Source organism: Monodon monoceros, unplaced genomic scaffold, assembly GCF_005190385.1.
Source record: "Monodon monoceros isolate NGI ecotype Baffin Bay Population unplaced genomic scaffold, NGI_Narwhal_1 Super_Scaffold_19, whole genome shotgun sequence".
NCBI classification, from domain to species: Eukaryota; Metazoa; Chordata; class Mammalia; order Artiodactyla; family Monodontidae; genus Monodon; species Monodon monoceros.
Window position 1 is genome coordinate 35505553 of NW_021703775.1, and position 26300 is coordinate 35531852.

Here is a 26300-nt window from a genome sequence, read left to right on the forward strand (position 1 = left end):
ATAATACCATAAGTCTACTTACTATATGCCATCTCAGTAATCATCAAAAGCAATTATGAATAGCCTCTCCAAAGTATTGAGGAGGATGTACTAGTTACAAATGCTCACTGAAGTCCTAATTTACAGCTCTAGTATAGCACTTACAGACTAAGGTTTAGTCAGTTGTGTAGATAGCATGCAATAATTTTTGAAAAGCCCAAGCTTTGGAGTCAAACAGGAAAGTCAGGAGAGAAAGAGCCCCAGAAATCTGCACAAGGATCACCTTTAGTCTTTGGCTGAACACTAACCTGTGCATGCATAGAGTGAGACTTCACACTATGGGCAAAGGACAGTGACAGGACAGGTCCATGTCTCCCAGGAATCCCTGCTGTATCATTTATTGGCTGGGAGCAGCCTGTGGGGAATGTAGCCTCAGTGTAGATGCAGTGATGAATCTCACATCATGGCAGCTGGAGCTATTGGCTTATTTTCTTTCCTGAAGTTAGAAATCTGAGAAATGCACTCTTGTGATACCACTATCCACCATTTGTCTGTATAGATCTATTTTTCCACAGCAACTACTCCATGGAAACTCACTGGAGACAAAATAGGAGTTTAGTGAGTTAAACTGCATCCACTGTTGCTGCAGTTCATCTCAGAGTTGCATAGTATTCATCCTCTCCCTCATCTGCTATCCATTTTATTTCTCCTTGCACAGTTTACCATAGCATTCAGGCATTTCCACTTCATTGAGTGTTGGCCTTTTTTTTTTTTTCAGGCTACTAAGAGCCATTCTAGCAGCAATTTATACCATCCTTTGGGGTCCTTGATAGGATATTAAATTCAGTATCCTGAAAAACTGCCACCCACGTTAATGAATTATTTATCCAGTCTTCCATTCCAACTCCCCTGTTTCTGCTGGCACATGCTAGCTAATTCTTTCAACTCTTTAAGTGTGCGGTCTCCTAGCTTATCAAGTCCAGCATATTCTCAGCTAAATTGTGCTGAGATTTAACCCTTGTTATCAGCCTGGCAACCAGGAGAGTAGTAGAGGCATTTCCTGAGGGGAGGGAGTATCTTTTGCATTGTGGGGAGAGGTCTGTATAGAATGTTTTAGCACAGTGGAAGTGCTATCTCAGATTCAGTGAGTCTGCACTGTGAACATCCTCAAGGGCATCCATGCAGCTGTACCTAACCTAGATATCAGTACCTAACCTAGATATCAGTACCTTCAGTGTTCTTAAATAGGGCCTTGACTTTAGCAAAGCAGACCTTCCTTGATGATTCATCCAAATGTCCCTAGCGCTCTGTGACTGTTAACAGTTAGATCTTCCACCTGTCAATTGTACCTTCCATTCAAATACAGTAGATAAGGACCTCTATAAGCTACCAGAGTCGCTTTCTGGCTGTCACACTTAGCCATTAACTGTAAAGAGCACTCAGTCTCTTATTATTCTTCCCTGGGGCATAAATACAACTTAGTAGTCATCGGCCTATGCCACTGTCTACTTACTAAACACTGCCCATCCACAGCTTCCACCCCCACTCCAGTACACCACAGAACAGTTCAAAGGAAGGTTTGGTTTGGCTCTCTGGAGCCCTCAAGCCAATATTGCCACTCGAAGAATCCGATGTCAGTCAGGAACAGGACTGCCTCAGTATCCCTTACTGCCCTCATTTATTTTCTAGGAGCAGCTTGTGGAAAGTGTAGCCTTAACACAAAAATACAATGACACATTTCAAAATGGAACAGCTGGGGCTGTCAGTTACACTCCCTTTAGTAGGAGATCTCAGAGCGATATTCTTATGAATGCCACATTGGGGTCTATAAATAGAAGTGGGAGAGACATCATGAAAACAGCAGAGTAGGGAGCTCCAAGAATCAGTCCCTCAGTGAAGCAAACATTAAGCAAACAAAGACTGACAAAATTAACTTTTTTAAAACTCTAGAATCTAATTTTTAAAACTTGTAATAATCAGGGGAGTGCTTACTAAAGACAGAGACTGCTAACTTTTTGGTAAGAAAGCATTGCTGCATTTTTGTTTACCTGTCTGCCATCCCCCATTCCCCAGTGTGACAGTGGCCAGCATTTCTGGTGTCAGCTAGCAGGTGCCAGAGGGCAACAATGGATCTTTTTCTCCAAAACTGGTCACAAATTTTGACCAGACTTGTGGTTTCCAGAGGGACCAGTGCAGAAGCTTGGCTTTGTTTCACCTCCCTCAGGCTGGAACAGCATCTTTGCAAAAGCATTTGTGTATGTCAAAAGCACTTCAAGACATAATATGCATAGCTGTCTCTCAGGCAAGGTATGGAGAGTGGGGAAAGCAGCAGACAGATGGAAAGACCTGAGAAAGAGAAGGCTAAGGTGAAGATTTTGGGGGGAATAAAGTTCTTGAAGGACTACCTCATATACTAGGGAATCGGGGTATAACACACATGCCCACAATAGGATGCATGCTCATAAAAGACCTGAGAGAACCCCAGACTTAAAACTCTGGAGGACCTTTGGGCTATGCACAGCAATAGTTGAATTCTGAGGCTGAATTGTACATAGGTAGCCTGGCTAAGTAGTGAAAACCATGCCTTAGCTCAGAGGCAATCTACAAAGACTGAGAGAATTGTTTGTTTGTTGCTTTAGAATTTTTTAAAAAATCTGTCACATCAGTCTGTCAGGATGTTAAAAATATCTGGCTGACTGCTGAGATAATGAAACAGAGATTTCAGTGATCACACATGACAAGGAATATAGGCTTTGCAAAAATAGTTTGAGAATGTCACTAAACAAATAGATGACTACCCTCAAAAGCAACAACAGTAAAACCTGGAAGAATCTGATTTCCAGAGTTATCACATTATTATATTCAAAATATCTTATTTCCAGCAAAAATTAAAAGGCATACAAAGAAACAGGAAAGTATGGCCCATTCACAAGGAAAAAAAAAATAGCATCCCTGGGGAAGCACAGACATTGGGATTTACTAGATTAAAACTTTATTTTTTTTAATTGGAGTATAATTGCTTTACAATGTTGTATTAGTTTCTCCTGTACAGTGAAGTGAATCAGCTACATGTATACATATATCCCCTCCCTCATGTACCTCTCTCCCCCACCATACCACTTCTAGGTCTTCACAGAGCACTGAGCTGAGCTCCCTGTGCTATACAGCAGGTTCCCACTAGCTATCTGTTTTACACATGATAGTGTATTTATGTCAAATCTAATCTCCCAATTCATCCCACCCTCCCCTTCCCCCCACTGTGCCCACACGTCCGTTCTCTATGTCTGCCTTTCTATTTAGATTAAGACTTTAAATCAGCTGTCTTACATAAGCTTAGAGATGTAAAGGAAATGATAGACAATGATGTAAAGAAGATCAGAATGATTTCTTACCAGATAGAGAATGTCAGTAAAGAGATTGAAATAATTAAAAAGAACCAAATAGAAAATTTGGAGCTGAAAAGGAAAATTCACCAGATGGGCTCAACAGCAGATTTGAGGAGGCAGAAGAAAGAATCAGTGAATGTTAAAATAGGACAATTAAAATTATCACGTGAGGGGTTTCCCTGGTGGCACAGTGGTTGAGAGTCTGCCTGCCGATGCAGGGGACACGGGTTCGTGCCCCCATCCGGGAGGATCCCACATGCCACGGAGCAGCTGGGCCCGTGAGCCATGGCCGCTGAGCCTGTGCATCCGGAGCCTGCACGTCTGGAGCCTGTGCTCCACAACGGGAGAGACCACAACAGTGAGAGGCTCATGTACCGCAAAAAAAAAAAAAAAAAAAATTATCACATGAGAGGAAAAAGAAGAAAAAAAATGAACAGAACCTGAGGGACATGTGGGATGCCATCAAGCGTATGCATTATGGGAGTCTTAGAAGGAGAAGAAAATTTAGACTAACTGCAGGAATCTACATATCCAAGAAACACGATGAAATTCAAGTAGAATCAACCCAAAGAAATCCACGTCATTCAAAATGTCAAAATCCAAAGACAGAATCTTGAAAGCAGCAAGCAAAAAGCAACTGGTTTTGTAGAAGAGATCCTCAATAAGATTAACAGCTAATTTTTTCATTAGAAACCATGGAAGGCAGAAGGTAGCAGGATCACATTTGAAGTATATAAAGAAAAAAAATCAAGAATTCTACACACCTGTCGAAACTATCCTTTAAAAATGAAGGAAAATTAAGATGTTCCCAGATAAAAGCTGAGGAAGTTTACTGCTAGTTGATCTGCCTTATAAGAAATACTAAAAAGGGTCCTTCAGTCTGAAATGAAAGGACTGTATTTCAAAGCAGTACAAAGAAATAAACAATACAAGGAAAGAAAACTATGTAAGTAAATATAACAGCCAGTATTATTATATTTTTGGTTTGTAACTCTTCTTTTTTCCCCATCTGATTTTAAAAACAGTGAGTGCAACAAAAATTGTAATTCTGTTAATGGGCACACAGTATTTAAACAGATAACTTTGTGACAATAATAACATAAAGGAGAGGATAGAGCTATATAGAAGTAAAGTTTTGTATCCTATTAAAGTTAAGCTGGTATAATTTAAACCTAGATTGTTATAAATTTAAGATATTGTAATCCTTAGGGTAATCACTAATGAAATAACTAAAATAAAAGAGGAAGAGAGAAGGATCAAAATGGTACATTAGAAAAAAATAAATCATATGGAAAAGAAGGCAGTATTGCAAGAATTACAGGACAAAATGATAGATGTAGAAAATGGCAGAACTGAGAGCTTCTTTATCAGTAATCACACTAAATGAAAATGGATTAATACCATCAATTAAAGTACAGAGATTGAAAGTGGAAAAAAATGTGATCCAACTGTATGTTGTCTAGAAGGGGCTCACTGTAGACTCAAAGACACAAATAGGTTGAAAATGAAAGGTATATTCCAAGCAAAAGCAAGATAGGGTGGCTTTACTAACATCAGACAAAACAGACATCAGTAAAAAAGTTTTAAAAGAGGTAAAGAACAACATTATCCTTAAAGGGACAATGCATCAAGAAGATATAATAAATTAAAACATCTGCGCCCCAAAATAACAGAGATCCGAAACATATGAAGCAAACAGTGATGGAATGGAAGGGAGTAGAAAGCTGTACAATGATAGTTGGAAACTTCATCACCCGTTTCAATAGTGGATAACACATCTACATAGAAGATCAATAGGGAAATACAGGGCTTGAACAACAGTATACACTGACTAGATCTAACAGACGCATATAGAGGACTCTACACGCAGCAGCAGAATAACATTCTTCTAAAGTGAGCATGGAAGATTCACCAGCATAGACCAGCATAGACCACTATTAGAACATAAAACAAGTCTTAATGAATTTAAAAAGATAGAAATCACACAAAGCTTACTTTTTTTTACCATAGTAAAATTATGCTAGAAATCAGTAATGGAAGGAAAACTGAAAATTCTCAAACATATGGAAATTAAACAGTACGGTCCGTGGGAGATCAGCTAAGATGGCAGAGTAGAAAAACCCTGGGCTTGGGACTTCCCTGGTGGTGCAGTGGTTAAGAATCTGCCTGCCAACGCAGGGGACACAGGTTCGGAGCCCTGGTCCGGGAAGATGCCACGGAGCAACTAAGCCCATGCGCCACAACTACTGAGCCTGTGCTCTAGAGCCCACAAGCCACAATTACTGAGCCCACGTGCCACAACTATTGAGCCCACGCACCTAGAGCCCGTGCTCCACAGTGAGAAGCCACTGCAATGAGAAGCCCGAGCACCGCAGAGTAGCCCCCACTTGCCGCAACTAGAGAAAGCCTGTGGGCAGCAACAAAAACCCAACACCCATAAATAGATAGATAGATAAATAGATAGATGAATGTTCCTTTAAAAAAAAAAAAAACCTGGGCTCATCTCCTCTTACAAGCAAACCAAGTCACACCTGTTTGCAGAACAACCATTGATGAAAAAGACCAGAACCTATCAGAAAAGATCTAATACGACTAAAGATATAAAGAAGGAGCCACAATAAGAAAGGTAGTAGGGGTGGAGTCATGCTATAGTCAAGTCCCACACCCGTGGGTGGATAACCCACAAAAAGGAGAATAATTACAACTGCAGAGGTTCTCCAAAGGAGTGAGAAGTCCAAGCCCTGTATCAGGCTTCCCAGCCCAAGGGTCCCATACTGGGAAGATGAGACCCCAGAGCATTTGGCTTTGAAGGCGAGAAGGGCTTACTTTTGGGTGTCCTAGAGGGCTGGAGGAAATAGAGACTTCACTCTTAAAGGGCACACACAAAATCTCACATGCTCCAGGACCCAAGACAGAAGCAGTAATCTGCTAGGAGCCTGGGTCAGACCTACCTGCTGATCTTGGAGATTCTCCTGGAGAGGCGGGAGGCAACTGCAGCTCACCCTGGAGACATTATGATTATTGTGTGTTCCGTTATGCCTCCTTGTCTTTGACATTACTGTTTGTTTTGAAGTCTATTTTATCTGATAATTTTAGCCATTCTAGCATTCTTATACTGTTTTCCATCCATTTACTTTCACACTGTGTCTGTATATTTACAGTGTATTTCTTATAAACAGCATATAGTTGAGTTTGCTTTTTTTAATTCGTTCTAACAATCTTTGTCTTTTTATTGGAGTGTTCAGCCCGTTAATATTTATGTAATTATTGATATGGTTGAAAGTCAATCTACCATTTTTTTTGTTTTCTGTTTATCTCTTCTAATATTTGTTCCTCTGTTCCTTCTTTCCTTCTTTTTGATTATTTGAATATTTTTCAGAATTTTGTTTTATCTGTTTGCTTTTTTAGCTATAGCTCTTTACATTATACTTTTTAGCTGCTCTAAGGGTTACATTAAATATCCATAATGTTCCACAGTCTACTTAGAGTTAATATAGTACTATTTCATGTAAAATGTAGAAATCTTACAGGTCAATTGGTTCATTTACCCACCTCACTTCATCCTTTATGCCAGGGGTCCCCAGTCCCTGGACCATGGACCACTACCAGTCTGTGGCCTGTTAGGAACCAGGCCACACAGCAGGAAGTGAACAGCGGGTGAACGAGCGAAGCTTCATTTGTATTTACAGCCGCTCCCCATCACTCGCGTTACCACCTGAGCTCCGCAGATCAGTGGTGGCATTAGATTATCATAGGAGTGCGAAACCTACTGTGAACTGCGCATGTGAGGGATCTATGTTGTACGCTCCTTATGAGAGTCTAATGCCTGATGATCTGAGGTAGAGCTGAGGCCGTGATGCTAGTGCTGGGGAGTGGCTGCAAATATAGATTATCATTAGCAGAGAGGTTTGACTGCACAGAGACCATAATAAATCAACTGCTTGCAGACTCTTGTCAAAACCCTATCAGTGAGTGGCAAGTGACAATTAAGCTGCATCTTACGGAGTAGACTGGACATAAGCAACACACTTCAGGTGTCACTGTCTCCCATCACCCCTAGGTGGGACCATCTAGTTGCAGGAAAATAAACTCAGGGCTCCCACTGATTCTGCATTATGGTAAGTTACATAATTATTTCATTATATATTACAATGTAATAATAGAAATAAAATGCACAATAAATGTAATGTGCTTGCATCCTCCCAAAACCATCCCCCCACCAACCCGGTCCATGGAAAAATTGTCTTCCATGAAACTGGTCCCTGGTGACAGAAAGGTTGGGAACTCCTGCTTTATGCTATAGTTGCCACATATATTACCTACATATGTTATAATCCCCACAAAACAATTTTATAATTTTTGCTTAAAACAGACATATGTATGTTAAATAAAGGAAATGATCTTCTTTACATTGATCACTTGTAGTACTTTGCATTATTTATTGAAGAACTGAAGTTTCCATCTGATATCATTTATGTTAGCCTAAAGAACTTCCTTTCGCCCTTCTTATACTGCAATTCTACTGGAGATACATATCTTAGAGGTGTTTTTTCCTTGAAAATGTCTTTATGTCACCTTCATTCTTGAAAGATACTTTTTGCTGAATATAGAATCTGTGTGACAGTCTTATTTCCTTTGCGTACCTCAGACATTTATTCCACTGTCTTTTTGAGATTATTCTATTTTTGTCTAAATTATTAAATGGGATATTTAGCTCATCAATTTTTAACCTTTCTTCTTTTCTTAATACAAACACTTAAGGCTATGAATTTTCCTTCAAGTGTCTCATTTGCTCAAGTTTTTCAATTACTTCTAAGTATTTTTAAATTTCTATTATAATTTTTCTTTGACTAATGACATTTTAGTTTCTAAATGCATATGGATTTATTGCTTATCTTTCTATCAAAAACTGCATTTTTGACAGATTCATTATATATTTATTCCTTAAAATTTATTGAGACATGCTTTTTTATTTACTAACATAATTTTGTAAGGATTCCATGTGTGTTTGAGGAGGATGTGTATCCACTAATTTATGAGTGACAAGTTCTATGTATCCAGTAAATCCAGCTGTGTAATTATGTTGTTTAAGACTTATATTTCTTTACGAATTTTTTTACTGCTTGGCCTAGCAAAAATTCAGATATAACTTTGAACTTTCCCCTTTGTTGGTGGGCTCATTATTTATTTTAATTCTATCAGAGATTTGATCTACATATTTTTAGCCTATTTTATTAAATGCATCCAGTCTAGAATTTTTGTATCTTCCTGGAGACATGAAACCTTTATTATTTTGTTCTTACTCTTTCTATCTCTAATAATTTTTTTTCTAAAAACCATTTATCTGATTATATAGCTACCTTAGCTTTTTAACAAGAAAATTTTATTGAGGTTTAATTTAACTACCATAGAATTTATTCACTTAATTCTACAATTCAATGATTTTTAGTAAATTTTCAGATTTGTAAACCATTATCTTGATCTAATTTTAAACATTTCCTTTATCCCAAGAAGATCCCTCATGCCCATTTGTAGTCACTCCCTTTTCCCAACCCTAGCCAACCACAAATCTACTTTCTGTCTCTATAGATTTATCCTTTTTGGACATTTCACATAGATAGACTCATACAATATTGCTTCTTTAACTGTTAACGTAATATCTTTTAGTTCATCTATTTTGTAGTATGTATCAGTGCTTCATTCCTTTTTACTGCTGAAACCTGCTTCATTGTTTGGATATACCGTATTTTAATTCGTTCATTCATCAGTTGATTGACATTTAGGATTGTTTCTACTTTTAAGCTATTATGAATAATGTCACTATGTATACATGAGTGTAAGTCTCTCTGGGGTATGTTTCATTTCTCTTGGGTAGATACCTAGGAATTGCCATGAAATTGAGTGTAATTGTATGTCAAATTTATGTGTAATATTTTCAGAAACTGCCAAACTTTTTCCCAAAGTGGCTGCATTACTTTACATTCTTATCAATAATTGTCTTCTATTTTCTTCTATCCTTTTACTTTTAACCTTGTTTGTATGATTTAGATGTGGCTTTTATAAATAATATAAAACCAGATTTTACTTTTCCAGTTTGACACTCTGTCTTTAAACTGGTGAGTTTAAGTCCATGTATATGATTATTTTTATATTGAACTGTTTCTATCTTCCTTTGTGCTATTTTCCTGTGCTTCCTTTTATTCCTTTCCTGTTTTTTATTTTTATTTGTTTAAATTTTTATTGGAAAAAAATTTTATTGGGGTATAGTTGATTTACAATGTTGTGTTAGTTTCAGGTGTACACTAAAGTGAATCAGTTATACATATAAATATTTCCACTCTTTTTTATATTCTTTTCCCATATAGGACACTAGAGAGTATTGAGTAGGGTTCCCTGTGCTCTATAGTAGGGTCCTTATTGGTAATCTATTTTATATATAGTATTATGTATATGTCATTCTCAATCTCCCAATTTATCCCTGCCCCCCTTTCACCCCTGGTAATCATAAGTTTGTTTTCTATATCTGTGAATCTATTTCTGTTTTCTAAATAAGTTCATTTGTACAATTTTCTTTTAGATTCCACATATAAGTCATATTGTATGATATTTGTCTTTGTCTGACTTACTTCACTCAGTACGATAATTTTTAGGTCCATCCATGTTGCTGCAAATGGCATTATTTTGTTCTATTTATTTATTTGGCTGCATTGGGTCTTCGTTGCTGCGCGCAGGCTTTCTCTAGTTGCGGTGAGTGGGGGGCTACTCTTCATTGCGGTGCACAGGCTTATCATTATGGTGGCTTCTCTTGTTGCAGAGCACGGGCTCTAGGCACACGGGCTTCAGTAGTTGCAGCATGTGGGCTCAGTAGTTGTGGCTCGTGGGCTCTAGAGTGTAGGCTCAGTAGTTGTGGTGCACAGGCTTAGTTGCCCCATGGCATGTGGGATCTTTCCAGACCAGGGATTGAACCCACGTCCCCTGCATTGGCAGGTAGATTCTCAACCACTGCACCACCAGGGAAGTCTTATTTTGTTCCTTTTTATGGTTGAGTAATATTCTATTGTATATATGTACCACACCTTCTTTATCCATTCCTCTGCCAATAGGCTTAAAAGTTGCTTCCATGTCTTGGTTATTGTAAACAGTGCTGCAGTGAACATTGGGGTGCATGTATCTTTTCGAATTATGGTTTTCTCTGGATATATGCCCAGGAGTGGGATTGCTGGGTCATATGGTAGTTCCATTTTTAGTTTTTTAAGGAACCTCCATACTTTTCTCCATAATGGTTGTACCAATTTACATTCCCACCAGCAGGGTAGGAAGGTTCCCTTTTCTCCACACCCTCTGCTGCATTTACTGTTTTTAGATTTTTTGATGATGGCCATTCTGACTAGTATGAGGTGATACCTCATTATAGTTTTGATTTACAATTTTCTGATAATTTGTGACATTGAGCATCTTTTCATCCACATTTTGCCATCTGTATGTCTTCTTTGGAGAAATGTCTGTTTAGATCTTCTTCCCAGTTTTTGATTGGGTTGTTTTTATTATATTGAGCTGCATGAGCTATTTGTATATTTTGTAGATTAATCCCTTGTTGGTCGCTTTGTTTGCAAATATTTTCTCTCATTCTCTGGGTTGTCTTTTTGTTTTGTTGATGGTTTCCTTCACTGTGCAAAAGCTTTTAAGTTTAGTTAGGTCCCATTTGTTCAGTTTTGTTTTTATTTTTGTTGCTCTAGGAGGTGGATTCAAAGACATTGAATGTTGCTGCGATTTATGTCAAAGCATGTTCTGTCTACATTTTCCTCTAAGAGTGTTAGAGTGACCGGCCTTACATTTAGGTCTTTGATCCATTTCGAGTTTATTTTTGTGTATGGTGATAGAGAATGTTCTAATTTCATTCTTTTGCATGTAGCTGTCCAGTTTTCCCAGCACCATTTATTGAAAAGACTGTCTTTCTTCACTTGTGTAGTCTTGCCTCCTTTGTCATAGGTTAATTGACCGTAGGTTTGTGGATTTATCTCTGGGCTTTCTATCCTGTTCCATTTATCTATATTTCTGTTTTTGTGCCAGTATCATACTGTTCTGATGACTGTAGCTTTGTAGGATATCCTGATGTCAAGGAGCCAAGATTACTTTGGCTATTCAGGTCTTTTGTGTAGCCATACAAATTTTAAGATTTTTTGTTCTAGTTCTGTGAAAAATGCCATTGGTAATTTGATAGGGATTGCATTGAATCTGTAGATTGCCTTGGGTAGTATTGTCACTTTGACAATATTGATTCTTCTAGTCCAAGAACATGGTATATCTCTCCATCTGTTTGTGTCATCTTTCATTTCTTTCATCAGCACCTTGTAGTTTTCTGAATACAGGTCTTTTGCCTCCATAGGTAGGTTTATTACTAAGTATTTTATTCTTTTTAATGTGATGGTAAATGGGATTGTCTCCTTAATTTATCTTTCTGATCTTTCGTTGTTAGCATATAGGAATGCAAGAGATTTCTGTGTATTAATCTTGTATCCTGCAACTGTACTAAATTCATTGATGAGCTCTAGTAGTTTTCTGATAGCATCTTTAGGATTTTCCTTTTTGTTTTAACTTTGTATTTTATATTGGAGTATCGCTGACTAACAATATTATGATCAGGTGTACAGCAAAGTGATTCAGTTATACATATACTTGTATCTTTTCATTTTCAAATTCTATACAAGAGTAATGCTTATCCTCTCTTTATAATTTGAAGATATGTCCCTACTATCTTCTACATCCCATTCTTTGACTCCTGTCCAGAGTAGTTCTGCCTCCCCCACCCCCATTTTTGCTCTTTGCTCAGGGATCCTTACCGTAGTTTCAATCAAGGGACTTCGGTTAGTTGGTTATTTTTTTTACTGAGAGTGTGGTACCCTTGGAAATTTCCCTTTTTTTAGAGTCCTGTGTTGTACTTTAACATATATTTTATAAGCAATCTAGTTGGGGCGCTCTTTGATATTTTTGGTTGAACATACTGCCAGACGCCAATGCCAACTCTTTCATTTTATCATAATGTTAATCGTTACCTCTCACCTAGAATGAAGAGTACCTCCTGATCTGTCCACCTTAATTTCATATTTCCCAATTTCAATTAATCATATATATGGTTGCCAAATTTATGTATCAGTGGATATATTAGACATGTTAAATTTGAGTTTCCTGGAAATAAAGAGTTTGCAGCTCAGGAAATAAATGGATTCTAGAGATTTATGGGTCATTGATATAATTATCAATGCCATAGGAGTGGGTAAGGTTACTGGGGAAAACTTCATGGAGTAGGCAAAGAAAAATTAACTTAAAAAGGAGACTAAGAAGATGAATTCTAAGAATTGAGAAAACAAAGAATGAATCTCCAAATGCAAGGAAAGAGAGGGTTTCAAGGAGGGGAAGTTAATAGGGTCAGATATGGCCAAAAGGGCACACAAGATAAGAACTTATCTTTAAGTCTGGATAATTTATTACTGCTAGAAAAGTTTCATTGGAGTGGCAACAAATGCAAGATGGCAGTGAATGTATGGAAGAGTAGTACAACTTGCTGATCCTCTGTCTTCTTCCTCATTACATCCCATTTCCACTGTATATATAATGAATCATTCAGCTTCCTGGAACAAAAATAAACACAATTTTCTTCTGATCTTCCATAGTTGAAAGGGATTCAAGCAAATACTGGAGATACTAGTAAGTAGAGCCAGGGAGGAGATGGGATAACTGTAATCAAACACAGCATGGAAATTGTGAAGTGTTTCAGGTTCTGGACCTACCAGCTCATATGGAATAATAATAAGCCTTGTGTGTTTGAATTTTAATTATATTAGCTATTTCACTAATAAATGTATGTAGTCTGTCAATAATAATTTATATTCTACATTTCTGACACGTTTTATTTGAAATCTATATTTTTTTAAAATAAATTGATTATTTGTTTATTTTTGGCTGCGTTGGGTCTTCATTGTTGCATGAGGGCTTTTCTCTAGTTGTGGCACGCAGGGGCTACTCTTTGTTGTAGTGTGCAGGCTTCTCATTGTGGTGGCTTCTCTTGTTGTGGTGCATCATTATATTTTATACCATTTTATTTCACAACATAAAACAGAGAACAGAGAACAACTTGGTTATTTATGTTCTTGTTTCTTGAGTCAGAAAGACTGACAGTTATATGTAAGTCTCAACATTTAGACAAAATAAAGATGTACTTTCATTCCAAAATCCTGTGCAAATTGTATGTTCATGACATGCTTTTCTCTCAGGATTTTAAAATGTCTTCAGAGGTAATTAATTTAAACTGAAGTTTGTTCTCATGTATTTTAGCCGAAAATTAAACTTTCACAAAGAAAATTCTCAGTTTTACCTCAAGGAAAGATAGGATAAAACAGTAGAAAAGTAGTATCTTAAAAAAATACTTATCCTAAAAAGAGGGGATATTTGTATACATATGGCTGATTCACTTTGCTGTACATACAGCAGAAACTGACACGGCAGTTTCAGTTTCTGAAAGAAACTGAAAATAAAACTAGAAAAAAAAACAAAAAAAAAACAAAAAAAAATCTTAGAAACTATTTATTATTTTCATTTACAACAGAGGAGAACGTATTTTTTCCAAACTCACAAATATGAAAGTTTTGTAATAATGCAACATTTGACTTCTTAACTTTTACCTAAGAAACATCAAAGTATAATTATATGATTTATTAATTGCTCTTATCCTGCTATATTCTCCATATCCCCATACTTTTCTCTTACATAACAAAACACAACAAAGTAAAATATAATGAGAAACATTATTTCCTAAGCTATCATTTCTCTACATTCAGCAGCACCTAATCTGGTTATGTTTATCTTTGAAAGTTGCACTGAACACCTCCACAGGGCTGTGTGCCTCAGCTCCTCCTAAGTACAATAAGAGTTCACATAGGGAAGATCCCAGCAGGCAAAGTCCCTCCTCTTTGAGAATATTTTTCGTATCAGAACAAAAACAGTAACACATAAGTAAATTAAACAAACTGATCTCTCCTCTTCTGTAGTTTTGTTCACAACATATAACATTTCTTTTCTACCTTATAGGTACCAGAGATTTGAAAAGGCATTTCTGTTAGCTGTTGACATTGGTGCTCGTGACCTGTTTATGGTGAGTCATTCCCAGAGATGATTTTGTGCCTTCAGTTCTAAGGCTGAGTAAGTTGTCAGCTTTTGTGACCATTAAAAAGGATTAGTGTCATTTGTGCCTTCGACACATGGTGGGAAAGTATTATTCCATCCTGGCTTGCAGCTCTGCCTTCATGAAACTGGTCAATAGCCATCTAGTCTCTTTTGACATTTTCCTTGCCAGACCCAAAGGGTTTTTTAAGTTTTCTAAGAATTTATAATTCTTGAACATTTCTCCTCATGTACGTTGATGTGAGGGGATGACACCTTTGTATCTAACAAGCTTAAATGTCTTTCTAATCCATTCTCTAAAGAAGTACAGCTTCAGAAACCAGGACATAGGGCAAAACATGTCCCCTAGATCTTGAATGTGCTCAGTTTGTCCCTTCATTTTTAGTGAGAAGTAACGTATTATGAATGTTCTCACTTGTATTTTTAAAGTATCCACAGTGCAAAGTGGATCCAAGAGGATATAAATTCAAATATGCTTTAGTCCTCCATTTATTAGCTACGGAACAGTAAAATCAACCAGTTTCTTACAGATCTTTGTGCTCTGTATCAGGTTCTTATTTTATAAGATCTTTCACCACAGCGTCCAGTGAGATCAGATAAACAAAGGTGGGGTTCCTGGTTTTCCAGCATATTGTGCTCCACAGAGATTTCACTGTTGTCAATGAAACAATGAAGCAAAAGCTTCTTGAAAACAACAAAAACTTCTGGAAGGCTCTTTTACCTGAATCTTCTGCACAAATGAAGACATTTTGTAGTTTAAATTAAGCTTTGATGCTTTAGATGTTAATATGGGTTCATGACTTTGTAATGAATTTGTTATTTAAATTCTAATTTTGCATCATTCAGTTAAATTGTGCTTTCATTGATCATACTTCACATGTATGAGCCTTTTGTTGCTCATCTGTATTTTGTTAGGTCAAATTGATCAGGCATATTAGTATATGAAGGGAACATTTTATTATTTTCACCAAAGTCTATGCATGCAGACATCACAGTGTCAGAAATTTAATTACAACACCTTTTAGATTTTCTGACCCCAATGACTTTCACTCTTTATCTCCACCTTCTCACCTCTGACACTACTCACAAGTAAAGGTAGATTTTCTTCATATTTCTTTATTTTTTTTATGTCTATAGTCCCAGTCTTTTTTCTAGCAAAGAAAAGAACTGAAGAGATGAGTATTTAAATATTTAGTGTCTGGTAAACTTTCTTTCTCAATGTATTATTATATTGCTCTGTAATTTTTGCTTCTTTGGCTATTAATTAATAAATAATCATCAAAGCCATCTTAGAAATTTTTTTCAAATCATATCTGTTTCAGCTTTTAGTCTCAGTTAGGCAGTAACAATATAAAGAAAGTCTCCATGTTAGTTTAAAGCCAAATAGGCTTTCTGCTGATAGGCTAACCCTAACCCATAAGGATATTTACTAGTAAAAGGTAAAAACCTAAAATAAGGGAATGAGAGAAATAGTTTTACTTTCCTTTTTATTTGTAAAAGTGAACAATCAAAATGCTACATCCTTATTCTTCCTATGTAACTTTGCTTATTTATAGCCCAAGATTTGCCTTCAGGAAGCATTAAGAGCCTTAAGAGAGCATTAAGGCCTTAAACAAAGCTCCTTTTAAGCTCATGATTCTACTGTATACATTTGAAGCTCCATATTGAAATTGTCTAAAGAATTTATCATGTTTTCTAATAGATCACATATTAGTATTTAAATTATCATCTAGCCTATATGAGAAATATTACCTCTTTGAATTTAAAAGTTTTTAAAATAAACAGGATTATTCCTACATGTAAATTATCTTCTCCCACCAAGATATCTCTTCCTTAAAGAATAAAAATATGACCACATTGAATGCAAAGGGGTCACCAAAAAAGCATAATGGTTAACCTGAGAATATTCTTTTTGCATTAGCATCTATCAGAGATAGAAGGATAAAAGACATATAGCATGATATCAATAGGCCTTGAATATTAAAAAGTCAGTATGTGGGTATTGGACCTGAGGAAATGGGCCAGAAAGGACCTCTTTGTCTGCTTTACACTGTAGCCTAAGTGAACATCTTCTAAAATTAGGGTCAGCAACCTATGGCCTGCCAGCCAAATCTAGCCCCAAAATGGCTTTTTACAGTTTTAAATCGCTGAAAAAAATCAAAAGAAAAATAGTATCAAAACACTTTAAAATATATGATATTAAAAATACATGATAGTGAAATTCAAATTTCAGTGTCCATAAGTGAAATGTTACTGGAACACAGCGAAACTGATTTATGTAATGTGTATGACTGCTTTACTCTATGATGGCAGAGTTGAGTGGTTGCAAGAGACTATATAGCTTGTAAAGCCTAAAATATTTCTATCTGGTGTTTTACAAAAAAAGTTTGCAGACCCCTTGTCAAAAAAATCATAATTTATAATTTCACTCCTCTATTTAAAACCCTTTAGCAGCTTCTCGTCACCTTTGGGATAAATTCTAACTCCTTAATATGGCATCTAAGGTCCCTCCACTCTCACCTCTCTGCTTTCCAGCTACATCAGCTTTCTTTCAGTTCTGGGAAATGTACTCTACTCCTTATTATATCCAGACCATGTTAAGGAGTTTGGGTTTTTCCTTACCCCAAATCAGCAAGGTGTAATGGGAAGGTGTAATGGTAGATACATGGAATTTGGGTCATAAGTTGTCGTCAAGATCAGTAACTTTTGAGTTTTTTAAAATGTATATAAATGACGATAATAATATAGTACCTACCCATAGGTTGGGTTTTTTAATTGAATAAAAGCATCTTTGAATTCTGTGGTGCTTTATAATTTTTAAGTTTCACACAGATGATTTCATGTAATCCTATAATAACCCTTTGTTTCCCTTCACTCCTATATCGCCCCTCCCTATTTCCCTCTCCCCACTGGTAACCACTAGTTTGTTCTCTATAATCTGCTTCTTTTTTATTATATTCACTAGTTGTATTTTTTAGATTCCACATATAAATGATATCATACAGTATTTGTCTTTCTCTGACTTATTTCACTTAGCATAATGTCCTCCAAGTCCATCCATATTGCTGCAAATGGCAAAGTTTCATTCTTATTTATGGCTGAGTAGTATTCCAAGGTATATATATAAGACACCGTCTTTATCCATTCAACTGTTGATGGAAACTTAGGTTGCTTCCATACCTTGGCAATTATAAATAATGCTGCTATGAACATTAAGGTGCATGTATCTTCTTTGACTTAGTGGTTTTGGGTTTTTTTTCGGATATATATCCAGGAGTGGAATTGCTGGTAGTTCTATTTTAAGTTTTTTGAGGAAACCCCATACTGTTTTTCACAGTGGCTGTACCAATTTATGTTCTCAACAACAGTGTATGATGGTTCCCTTTTCTCCACATCCTCACCAACATATGTTGTGGTCTTTTTGGTGATAGCCATTCTGACAGGTGTGAGTTGATATCTCATTGTGGTTTTGATTTGCATTTCCCTGATGATTAGTGATGTTGAGCATCTTTTCATGTGCCTGTTGGCCAACTGCATGTCCTCTTTGAAAAAACTGGCTATTCAGTTCTGCCCATTTTGTAATTAGGTTGTTTGTTTTTTTTATGTTGAGTTGTATGAGCTCTTTATATATTATGAATATTAACCCCTTATTGGTCACATCATTTGCAAATATTTTCTCCCATTTAGTAGGTTGTCTTTTCACTTTTGTGGATGGTTTCGTTTGCTGTGCAAAAGCTTTTAATTAGGTCTCACTTGTTTATTTTTGCTTTTGTTTCCTTTCCTTTTAGGAGATGGATCCAAAAATATATTGCCATGATTTAAGTATTCTGCCTGTTTTTCCTCTAGGCGTTTTATAGTATCTGGTCTCACATTTATGTCTTTAATCCATTTTGAGATTGTTTTTGAATCTTAGTGGAGATACTGTATTGGAAGTACTTTGTAAACTAGGAAGTCCTAAACAGATATTATGTGTCATTACTATTAAGAGAGAGCAACAGTTGTTTTTACATGCCAATTTCAAGAAATAATGAAGACCTGAAATGGCCTGAATTACATGAATATAAAAGAGAAGATATTTTGTAAGCAAAATCAATATGATTCAGTAAGCCCTTAGATGAAAATGAACTATTTAGATTATGAGTAAATAATAATATAATAAAAAACAATACCATAAAATATAAAGAACAAAGTAAAAAAAAATCACTTGAAATTTTCTTATCCAGAAATGAACATCCTTTAAAATACCTCTATAAGTGTACACACGTACTAAACTTCTTATTTATAACTAGTTTTTTTTCATTCATCAATGTTATAGTGACAGTTTTCCATAAAAATAAATATAGACCTATATCACTACTTTAATGGTTACATTGTATTCCATTTTATGGGTGGTACTGACATAAAAGCAGGCATATAGACCAGTGGAAAAGAATAGAGAGCCTAGAAGTAAACCCATGAATATACTGTCGACTGCTTTTTGACAGGGGCACCAAGAACACACAATGGGGAGAGGATAGTCTCTTCAGTAAATGGTGGTGGGAAAACTGGATATCTACATGCAAAAGAATGGAACTGGGCCCACTCACAAAAATTACCTTATACCACTCACAAAAATTAACTCAAAATGGGTTAAAGACTTACATGTAATACCTGAAAGCACAAAACTCCTAGAAGAAAACATTGAGAAAAAGCCACTTGACATTGGTCTTGGCAGTAATTTCTTGGATAAGACACCAAAAGCAAAGGCAAAAAAAAGCTAAAATAAATACGTAGGACTACATCAAACCAAAAAGCTTCTGCCCAGCAAAGGAAACAAACAAGAAAAAGAAAAGGCAGTCTATGGAATGGGAGAAAATATTTGCAAATCATATATCTGATCTGGAGTAAATATCCAAAATACGTAATGAACTCATACAACTCAATACCAAAATTCAAATAATACAATTTAAAAATGTGCAAAGGACCTGAAGAGATATTTTTCCAAAGAAGACATACAAATGGCCAACAGATACAGCAGTCATCAGGGAAACGCAAATCAAAACCACAGTGAGCTATCACCTCACACCTGTTAGGATGGCTTTTTTCAAAAAAGACATAAGATTAAAAAATGTTGGCAAAGATGTGAAGAAAAGGGAACCCTTGTACTGTTGGTGGGACTGTAAATTGATACAGCCATTATGGAAAACAATATGGAAGTTCCTCAAAAAATTAAAAATAGAACTACCATATGATCCGGTATTCCCACTTCTGAGTACATATCCAGAGGTAACAAAATCAGTATCTTAAAGAGATATATGTACTCCCATGTCCACTGCAGCATTACTCACAAGAGCCAAAATCTGGAAGCAAGTTATATGTCCACTGACATGAGTGGATGAAGAAAATATAATACATAGAAAGATATATATATACATACATATATATACACATACACACACACACACATACACTATGGAATATTGTTCAGCCAAAATATGAAGGAAATCTTGCCATTTTCTATAACATGGATGAACCTGGAGGGCATTATGCTAAGTGAAATAAGCCAGATAGAGAAAGACAAATACTGTGTGGTATCAGTTATATCTGGAATCTTAAAAAGAAAAAAGCTGATTTCATAGAAATAAAGAGCAGAAGGGTAATTGCTAGAGGCTGGTTAGTGCTCTTTGTGTACTGTTTTTAAAATCTTTTATTATCCCAAGGCCTTGAAAATATTCTTTTTTAATCTTCTAAAAGTTTTATTATTTTAATGTTAACAATCAAACCTATGATCCACCTAGGTATGGCTCAAAGTTAATTTCTGTCACATATATATACACATACACACACACACAGACACACACACATATCCAGTTGACCTATGACTGTTTATTAACAAGACTGTCCTTTGCTTAGTGCTTTACATGGCCACCTTTGTCATAAATCAGGTTCCCATATATACATTTAGGTCTGTATCCCTGTACCAAGACCAGTCTTAATTAGTGTTCTTTCTAAGTATTTATATCCAGTAGCATAAGTCTTCCAACTTTGTTTAAATGTGTTGTTCTTATTCTAACTTCTTGTGATAGATGCTTAAATCATGGATTTTTTTAGGCTTTATTTTCCAATGTATGCATTCAAGGGGATAATTTCCATTCAAGCATAGCTTTGTGTTCTGACACTTTATGTCATATTTTTCATTATCATTCAGCTCAAAATATTTCTAACATTTCTGTTGTGAATTCTTCTTTGCCCATGGTTTCTTTAAATTTCAACTAATCTCAAACAACACACACACACACACCCCTTAACCTACTGTATTATGTCAACCCTTTGAAATTTGTTGAAACTTTCTTTATGGCCCATTATATGGTCAATAGTGAAGTTTCCATGTTCATTGAGAAGAATATGTACTCTACAGTTTACAGTTGTTGGGTACAGTATTCTAAATAAAATCAAGTTTGTTAGTCATGTTGTTCAGTTCTTCTATGTCTTCACTCAGACTGATGTATTAAAAATTTCCACTGTGATTGTGGTTCTGTTTGCCTTTTTTGTTATTTTATTTGTTTTAAGGCTGTGTAGTTAGGTGCATGCCAGTTTAGAACTGTTATATTTTCTTGGTATATTGCACCTTTATCATTATAAAACATTCTTTTATTTTCTAGAAGTGTTTGCCTTAAAACCGACTTCATATCTCAAAGTATACCTACACCAGCTTTATTTTGGTTTGTGTTTGCTTATATCCTTCATATATCATAATCCATGTTTCCTTATATTTAAGTTGTATCTCTTGTAAGCAATATAGAGTTGGATATTTATAATCAACTCTCACAAGCTTTGTCTTTTAATTGGAATATTTAATTGAAGTATAAATAATAGTACAACTGTTTCTTTTCTGTATGTCCGACTTATTCTATGTCCTTTAACCATCCTTGGCCTTCTTAGTATTAACTATATTCCATTCTTCTCTTTCATTAGCGTATTTTTTTCCTCTTGACTAATGTCTTTTTGGTAGGCCTTTTTGTTGTTGCTGTTGTTTGGGGGTCATTTACTCTTATCTCTTTCCTTTTTTAAATTGCATTTTGGACTTAAGATATTTAAAATTTAGTGATAATTTGAGGTTGTATACGATGTTATTTTCCTCCAGAAAGAATTTATTTTTGTTTCTGGCAAATAATTAGGGTAAAGGTTAAACAACATTTTAATCTATTCTGGAGTTGAGTTTATCTGAAGCTGAATTTCAGTCTGAGAGGTGGTTTGTTTCCACTTTATACTTACCAAGAATGTAGCCCTTCAGGAGTCCCAGCTGAAAGCTCTGCCTCAGCAATCTCTGAAGTATAACTTTGTACTTTTAGCCCAGTACCTGAAACTCTACCTAAAGCTCTGTGCAGTTTCTCAACTTTTCAAACACTACTTTCTGCGCAGTTTCTTAGGCTCTTGGCCACCAATTACAAATTGGCAAATGCTTTGAAAGCAAAAGCAGCACCAAACATCAGGCATATACCTCTCTGGGCTTTGCTTCTGTCTAGGAACTTGGGTCTTTCAGATACTCACTGTCTTGGTAGGTCTCCAGTGTCTTCAAACAGAATTTTAGAAATTATTTTATCCAGCTGTTCTAGTCATTCTCAGTAAGAGTATTCTCTTTTATATCCTTATCTGGATAACTGGAATCAGAAGTTCTGCAGTATATTTTTGGAAGGTGAGTGAAGTGTTAAACTTGGCACTAGCTGCTTTCCAATTCTGTATAACTCCCTGCAGTGTGCTATTATGTTTGAACTATTAATCACTAAGAGCCTTAAATGTGACAAATTCTACTTTTAAGCATAACATGTCATCAATTTTATGCCCCAAATGGATGAAATGAAATTTTATAAAATACTGCATACTAGGGTTTATCACTCAATTAAAGTAAAAGAACTAAAGAGAAGAACCTAATTTTTTCCTATTTTAACTCATTTTCAAGAAAGTAAAAAAAAAAATTTACAGCTCTTCAAGAATTGTTTTAATCTTGTAGGATTAATAATGTAAGTCTCTCCTTTGATAACAGTAGGAGATATTTGTGATTATGCCTGCTTAAATTTATAGTCTGTCTTGCTTGAGGGCATGCGAGTGCTTTATGATTATCAGGAACAAAATCATTACAGCTCAAAAAATGAAAGAAGTTAACTTTTCTTAATCATCTGCAAAGTGCCAGGCATTATGCCAGAGGCTTTGCATGTTATCTTATTTAATTTTCATAATAATCCTAACCAACAGAATTATTATACCTATTTTATAGTTGACAAAACTGATAAGGAAAACTGAAGATCGTGATTCAAACTCAGATGTGTTTGACTCTAAACTCCATGTCATTTCCAATTATACCAAACTGCTTATATAAACAAAAGATTTGGAAGTTCTCCAAAAGTTAGCAATTTGTGACTTGATAACTACCCATAACTAAGTCTAAGAAAGCTATTGTTTCCCTTTTATTTTTTATGAAAATGCACAAAGATTTCAGTAAGACTGCTTATTGTAGAATGACAATCTACATGACAATCTGATCTTGCTTGAACGATTTACAGAACCCCAGCTTATTGGGGAGATGATTCATCCAAACTAAGTGCTCTTAAAGTTTGTCTGTAGTAAAAGGGAAGCATCTGTTGTGTGCAGTGAATATGAAAAGGATCACAGAAAAGTAGCACCAATTGCCTATTTCCCTATTTTCTCATTCATGTCTCCAGGAAAGAACATTTTCACATGTTTAGGCATGATTTTCTTTCAGGTAGATGTGGTTTATGCTAGTCATCATATTGATAGATCTTCCAGAACCATGAATCTACTCTTTGAGAACCCATCTGCATCTTGGGAGACACAAAGAAGAGTTGTATCTTAGAGTGTCATGTGAACTGGACAGGTGTAACACTTTTTGTGTCCATCCCCAATCTCTTGTCCTTTAGAAAAGTATCAGCTTCTCATTGGTCCCTATAGTTCAAGGCTATTTCTTACTAAAACCCAAACAAAGGGAAATCATGATATAATTTATATTGGCTCAACTGTTTTAAAATATTACTGGTGAGGTAAGGGAAGGGGGAATCTTCCACTTCCAGCCAATGGAGACATTGGTTTTCGGACTTGTCCTCCTACTGTGAAACTGGACAAAATATATGAGAAAACTGTATTTAGGCAGTGGACAATAAGGACAGCAGGACCATGATTCCTCAAAAAATGGAGAATACACAGATGAGCCCTGTATACAACTTCCAGAGCAGAGACCAGTGATATCACTCAGCTGAAGAGCCAGAGATAAGAGTTCAGAATTCAGGGATGATGAGGGGTCTAAAGTTTGTGGGGCAAGATACCAGAAAGGGAGAATCTGTGTGAAGAGTGGGGACCCAGAAGTCTTCACGGTGGTTCCCTTTGGGTCCTTGATGGGAGAGTAGGCTGCAAGTAGACAAGGCCTATCAAAGAGCCCCTGCTGTGACAATGAGAGTGAATGGAGAGGCTGCAGAGTGCTGAGACATGCTTTAATTCTGGTTCAGCCAAAGTGAAGCAACCTCACTGAGCATTTATATGAAACCTCAGAAGTGCCATGCTTTAAGAATAAGGACCACATACTAAGACTATTTACAAAACTGAAATAGATCTGCCTTTAAATATCATAAAACCAATTTGACAGCATCAAAAGAATCTACTGCATATTTAGTGCCTTGCTAGTACAAAACTCAGTATCCTTTAAAGAAGGACAATATAATCCAAACTCCCTGAAATGTGACATCCACAATGTCAAGCATAAACAATGTCGCACATTACTAGGTGTGTGAAGAATCAGGGAAATGTGATGTATTATGAAGAAAAAGAGAAGCTAATAGTAACAGACCCTGAGATGACCCAGATGTTGAAATGAGCAGACAAGCACTTTGGAGCAGCTATTATAAATATGTTCAAGGATTTTAAAAGAAGAACATAATGACTGAATATATAGGGATTCTTAGCAGAGACATAGAAACTATTAAAAACCATGGGGGGAAGAATTCTAGAGATGAAAAATATGAAATCTGAAATCAAAAATTCTACTTAGAAAAATAATAGACACTGTATAATAAAGGATTAGTGACTTTGAGGATAGTTCAATAGAGATCATCTAATTTGAATAAAAGAAAGAAAAATATTGCAAAAAATGAACAAGAACTAACATGTGAGACAAAGTCAAGTGCTCTAAAATACATGTAATTGGTGGAAAACATCAGTCTACAGATCCAAGAAGCTCAGTGAACTCTAGATAGAAGAAAGCTTTACCCAGGCACACAACATCTTGGCACAGCATATCCAGACTATTGAAACCAATGATGAAGAGAAAAGTCTTTAAAATACCCAGGAAAAAAAAAAAAATTACATAAAATGATCAGCAACTAATAGGAATTATCGCTGACTTCTCATCAGAAGCAATGATACCAAAAGATAATGGAACAACATCTTTAATGTACTGAAAAAACCAAAACTCTCAACACAAAATTTTATATCTAGTGAAAATTACCATAAAATGAGAATGAAATAACGACACTTTTGAATAAATGAAAGCTGAGACAACTCAGCACAAACAGACCTGCACCATAAGAAGAATTAAAGGATATTCTTCAGGCAGAACAAATATGATGCCAAATGTGGATATACATAAAAGAATAAAGAGCTCTGGAAATGGTAAATGTGGATTAATAATAAAAGTATTTTTTCCTCATGCCAAAATTTCTTTAAAAGATAACTGTTTAGAGGAAAAATACCAACAATACATTGTGGTGTTTATAACCTATGTAGATATGAAATGAATGACACTAACATCACGGGGATTTGGGATAAATGAAATTATACTGCTGTAACGTTCGAACCTTTTACCTGAAGTGGTATAATATTAATTCTAAGTAGACTGTGATAGATTAAGATTGCGTATTGTAGTGCCGAAAGGATTTTCTTAAAAATTTAAATAGATATGCAACTTTAAAAAGTCAATAGAGGAAATTTAAAAATACATAAAAAATACTCAACCCAAAAGAGGGGAGTACAGGAGAACAAACAGAAAACAAATAAGCAAGATGGTATACTTAAACCCAAACATTTATAATTACATTAAATTCAAATTAACTGCACACTACAATTAAAAAGCAGAGATTGAATTTTTTTTTTAGTCCAAGATTGTGTAACTGGATAAAAAGCAAGACCTAATTATATTCTGTGTGTAAGAGAAACACTTCAGTTATTATGACACAATAAATTGAAATTAAAAAGATGTACCATGCAAACAGTAAGGTATCAGAGAAATTAGACTTCAGGACAAAGGAAGTATTACTAGAGACAAAGAAGGACACTTGTGATAATGAAAGTTCAGCAGAAAGACATAATTCTAAATGTTTATGTACAAAATAACTGAGTTTCAAATATGTGAAGCAAAAGCTGACAGCAAAAAAGAGAAATAGACAAATGTAGTAATTCACAGAACAAGTAGTAAAAAAAAAAAAAAAAATCCATAAAGATTAGTGAACCTTTTAACCAACTTAAACCTGACAGTTTTTGAATCCACATCCAACAACTTTAGAATGCACGTTCTTTTCAAATGTATGTGGAACATTCACTAAACAGACTATCTGCTGGTCCATAAAATAAGGCACAAGACACTTTAGTAGACTGAAATATGACACCAAAGGAATTAAATTACAAGTCAATAACATTCATATATTTACAGTTCCCAACTTTTGCGTATTAAACAGCGCTTCTCTGAAAGTCTCATGGATCAAAGAAATCACAAGA

General features: G+C 35.6%; 1 protein-coding gene across 4 annotated transcripts in view; it reads left to right on the plus strand.

Annotated features, from left to right (window-relative positions):
* WDPCP (WD repeat containing planar cell polarity effector) overlaps nucleotides 1-26300 on the plus strand; it is a 392633-nt gene that overhangs the window by 208503 nt on the left and 157830 nt on the right. For all 4 annotated transcript variants that reach the window (XM_029231558.1, XM_029231559.1, XM_029231560.1 and 1 more), the window contains exon 13: nucleotides 14451-14514. In XM_029231558.1, coding sequence (XP_029087391.1) covers nucleotides 14451-14514 — 64 coding nt within the window. The remainder of the gene's footprint in view (nucleotides 1-14450; nucleotides 14515-26300) is intronic.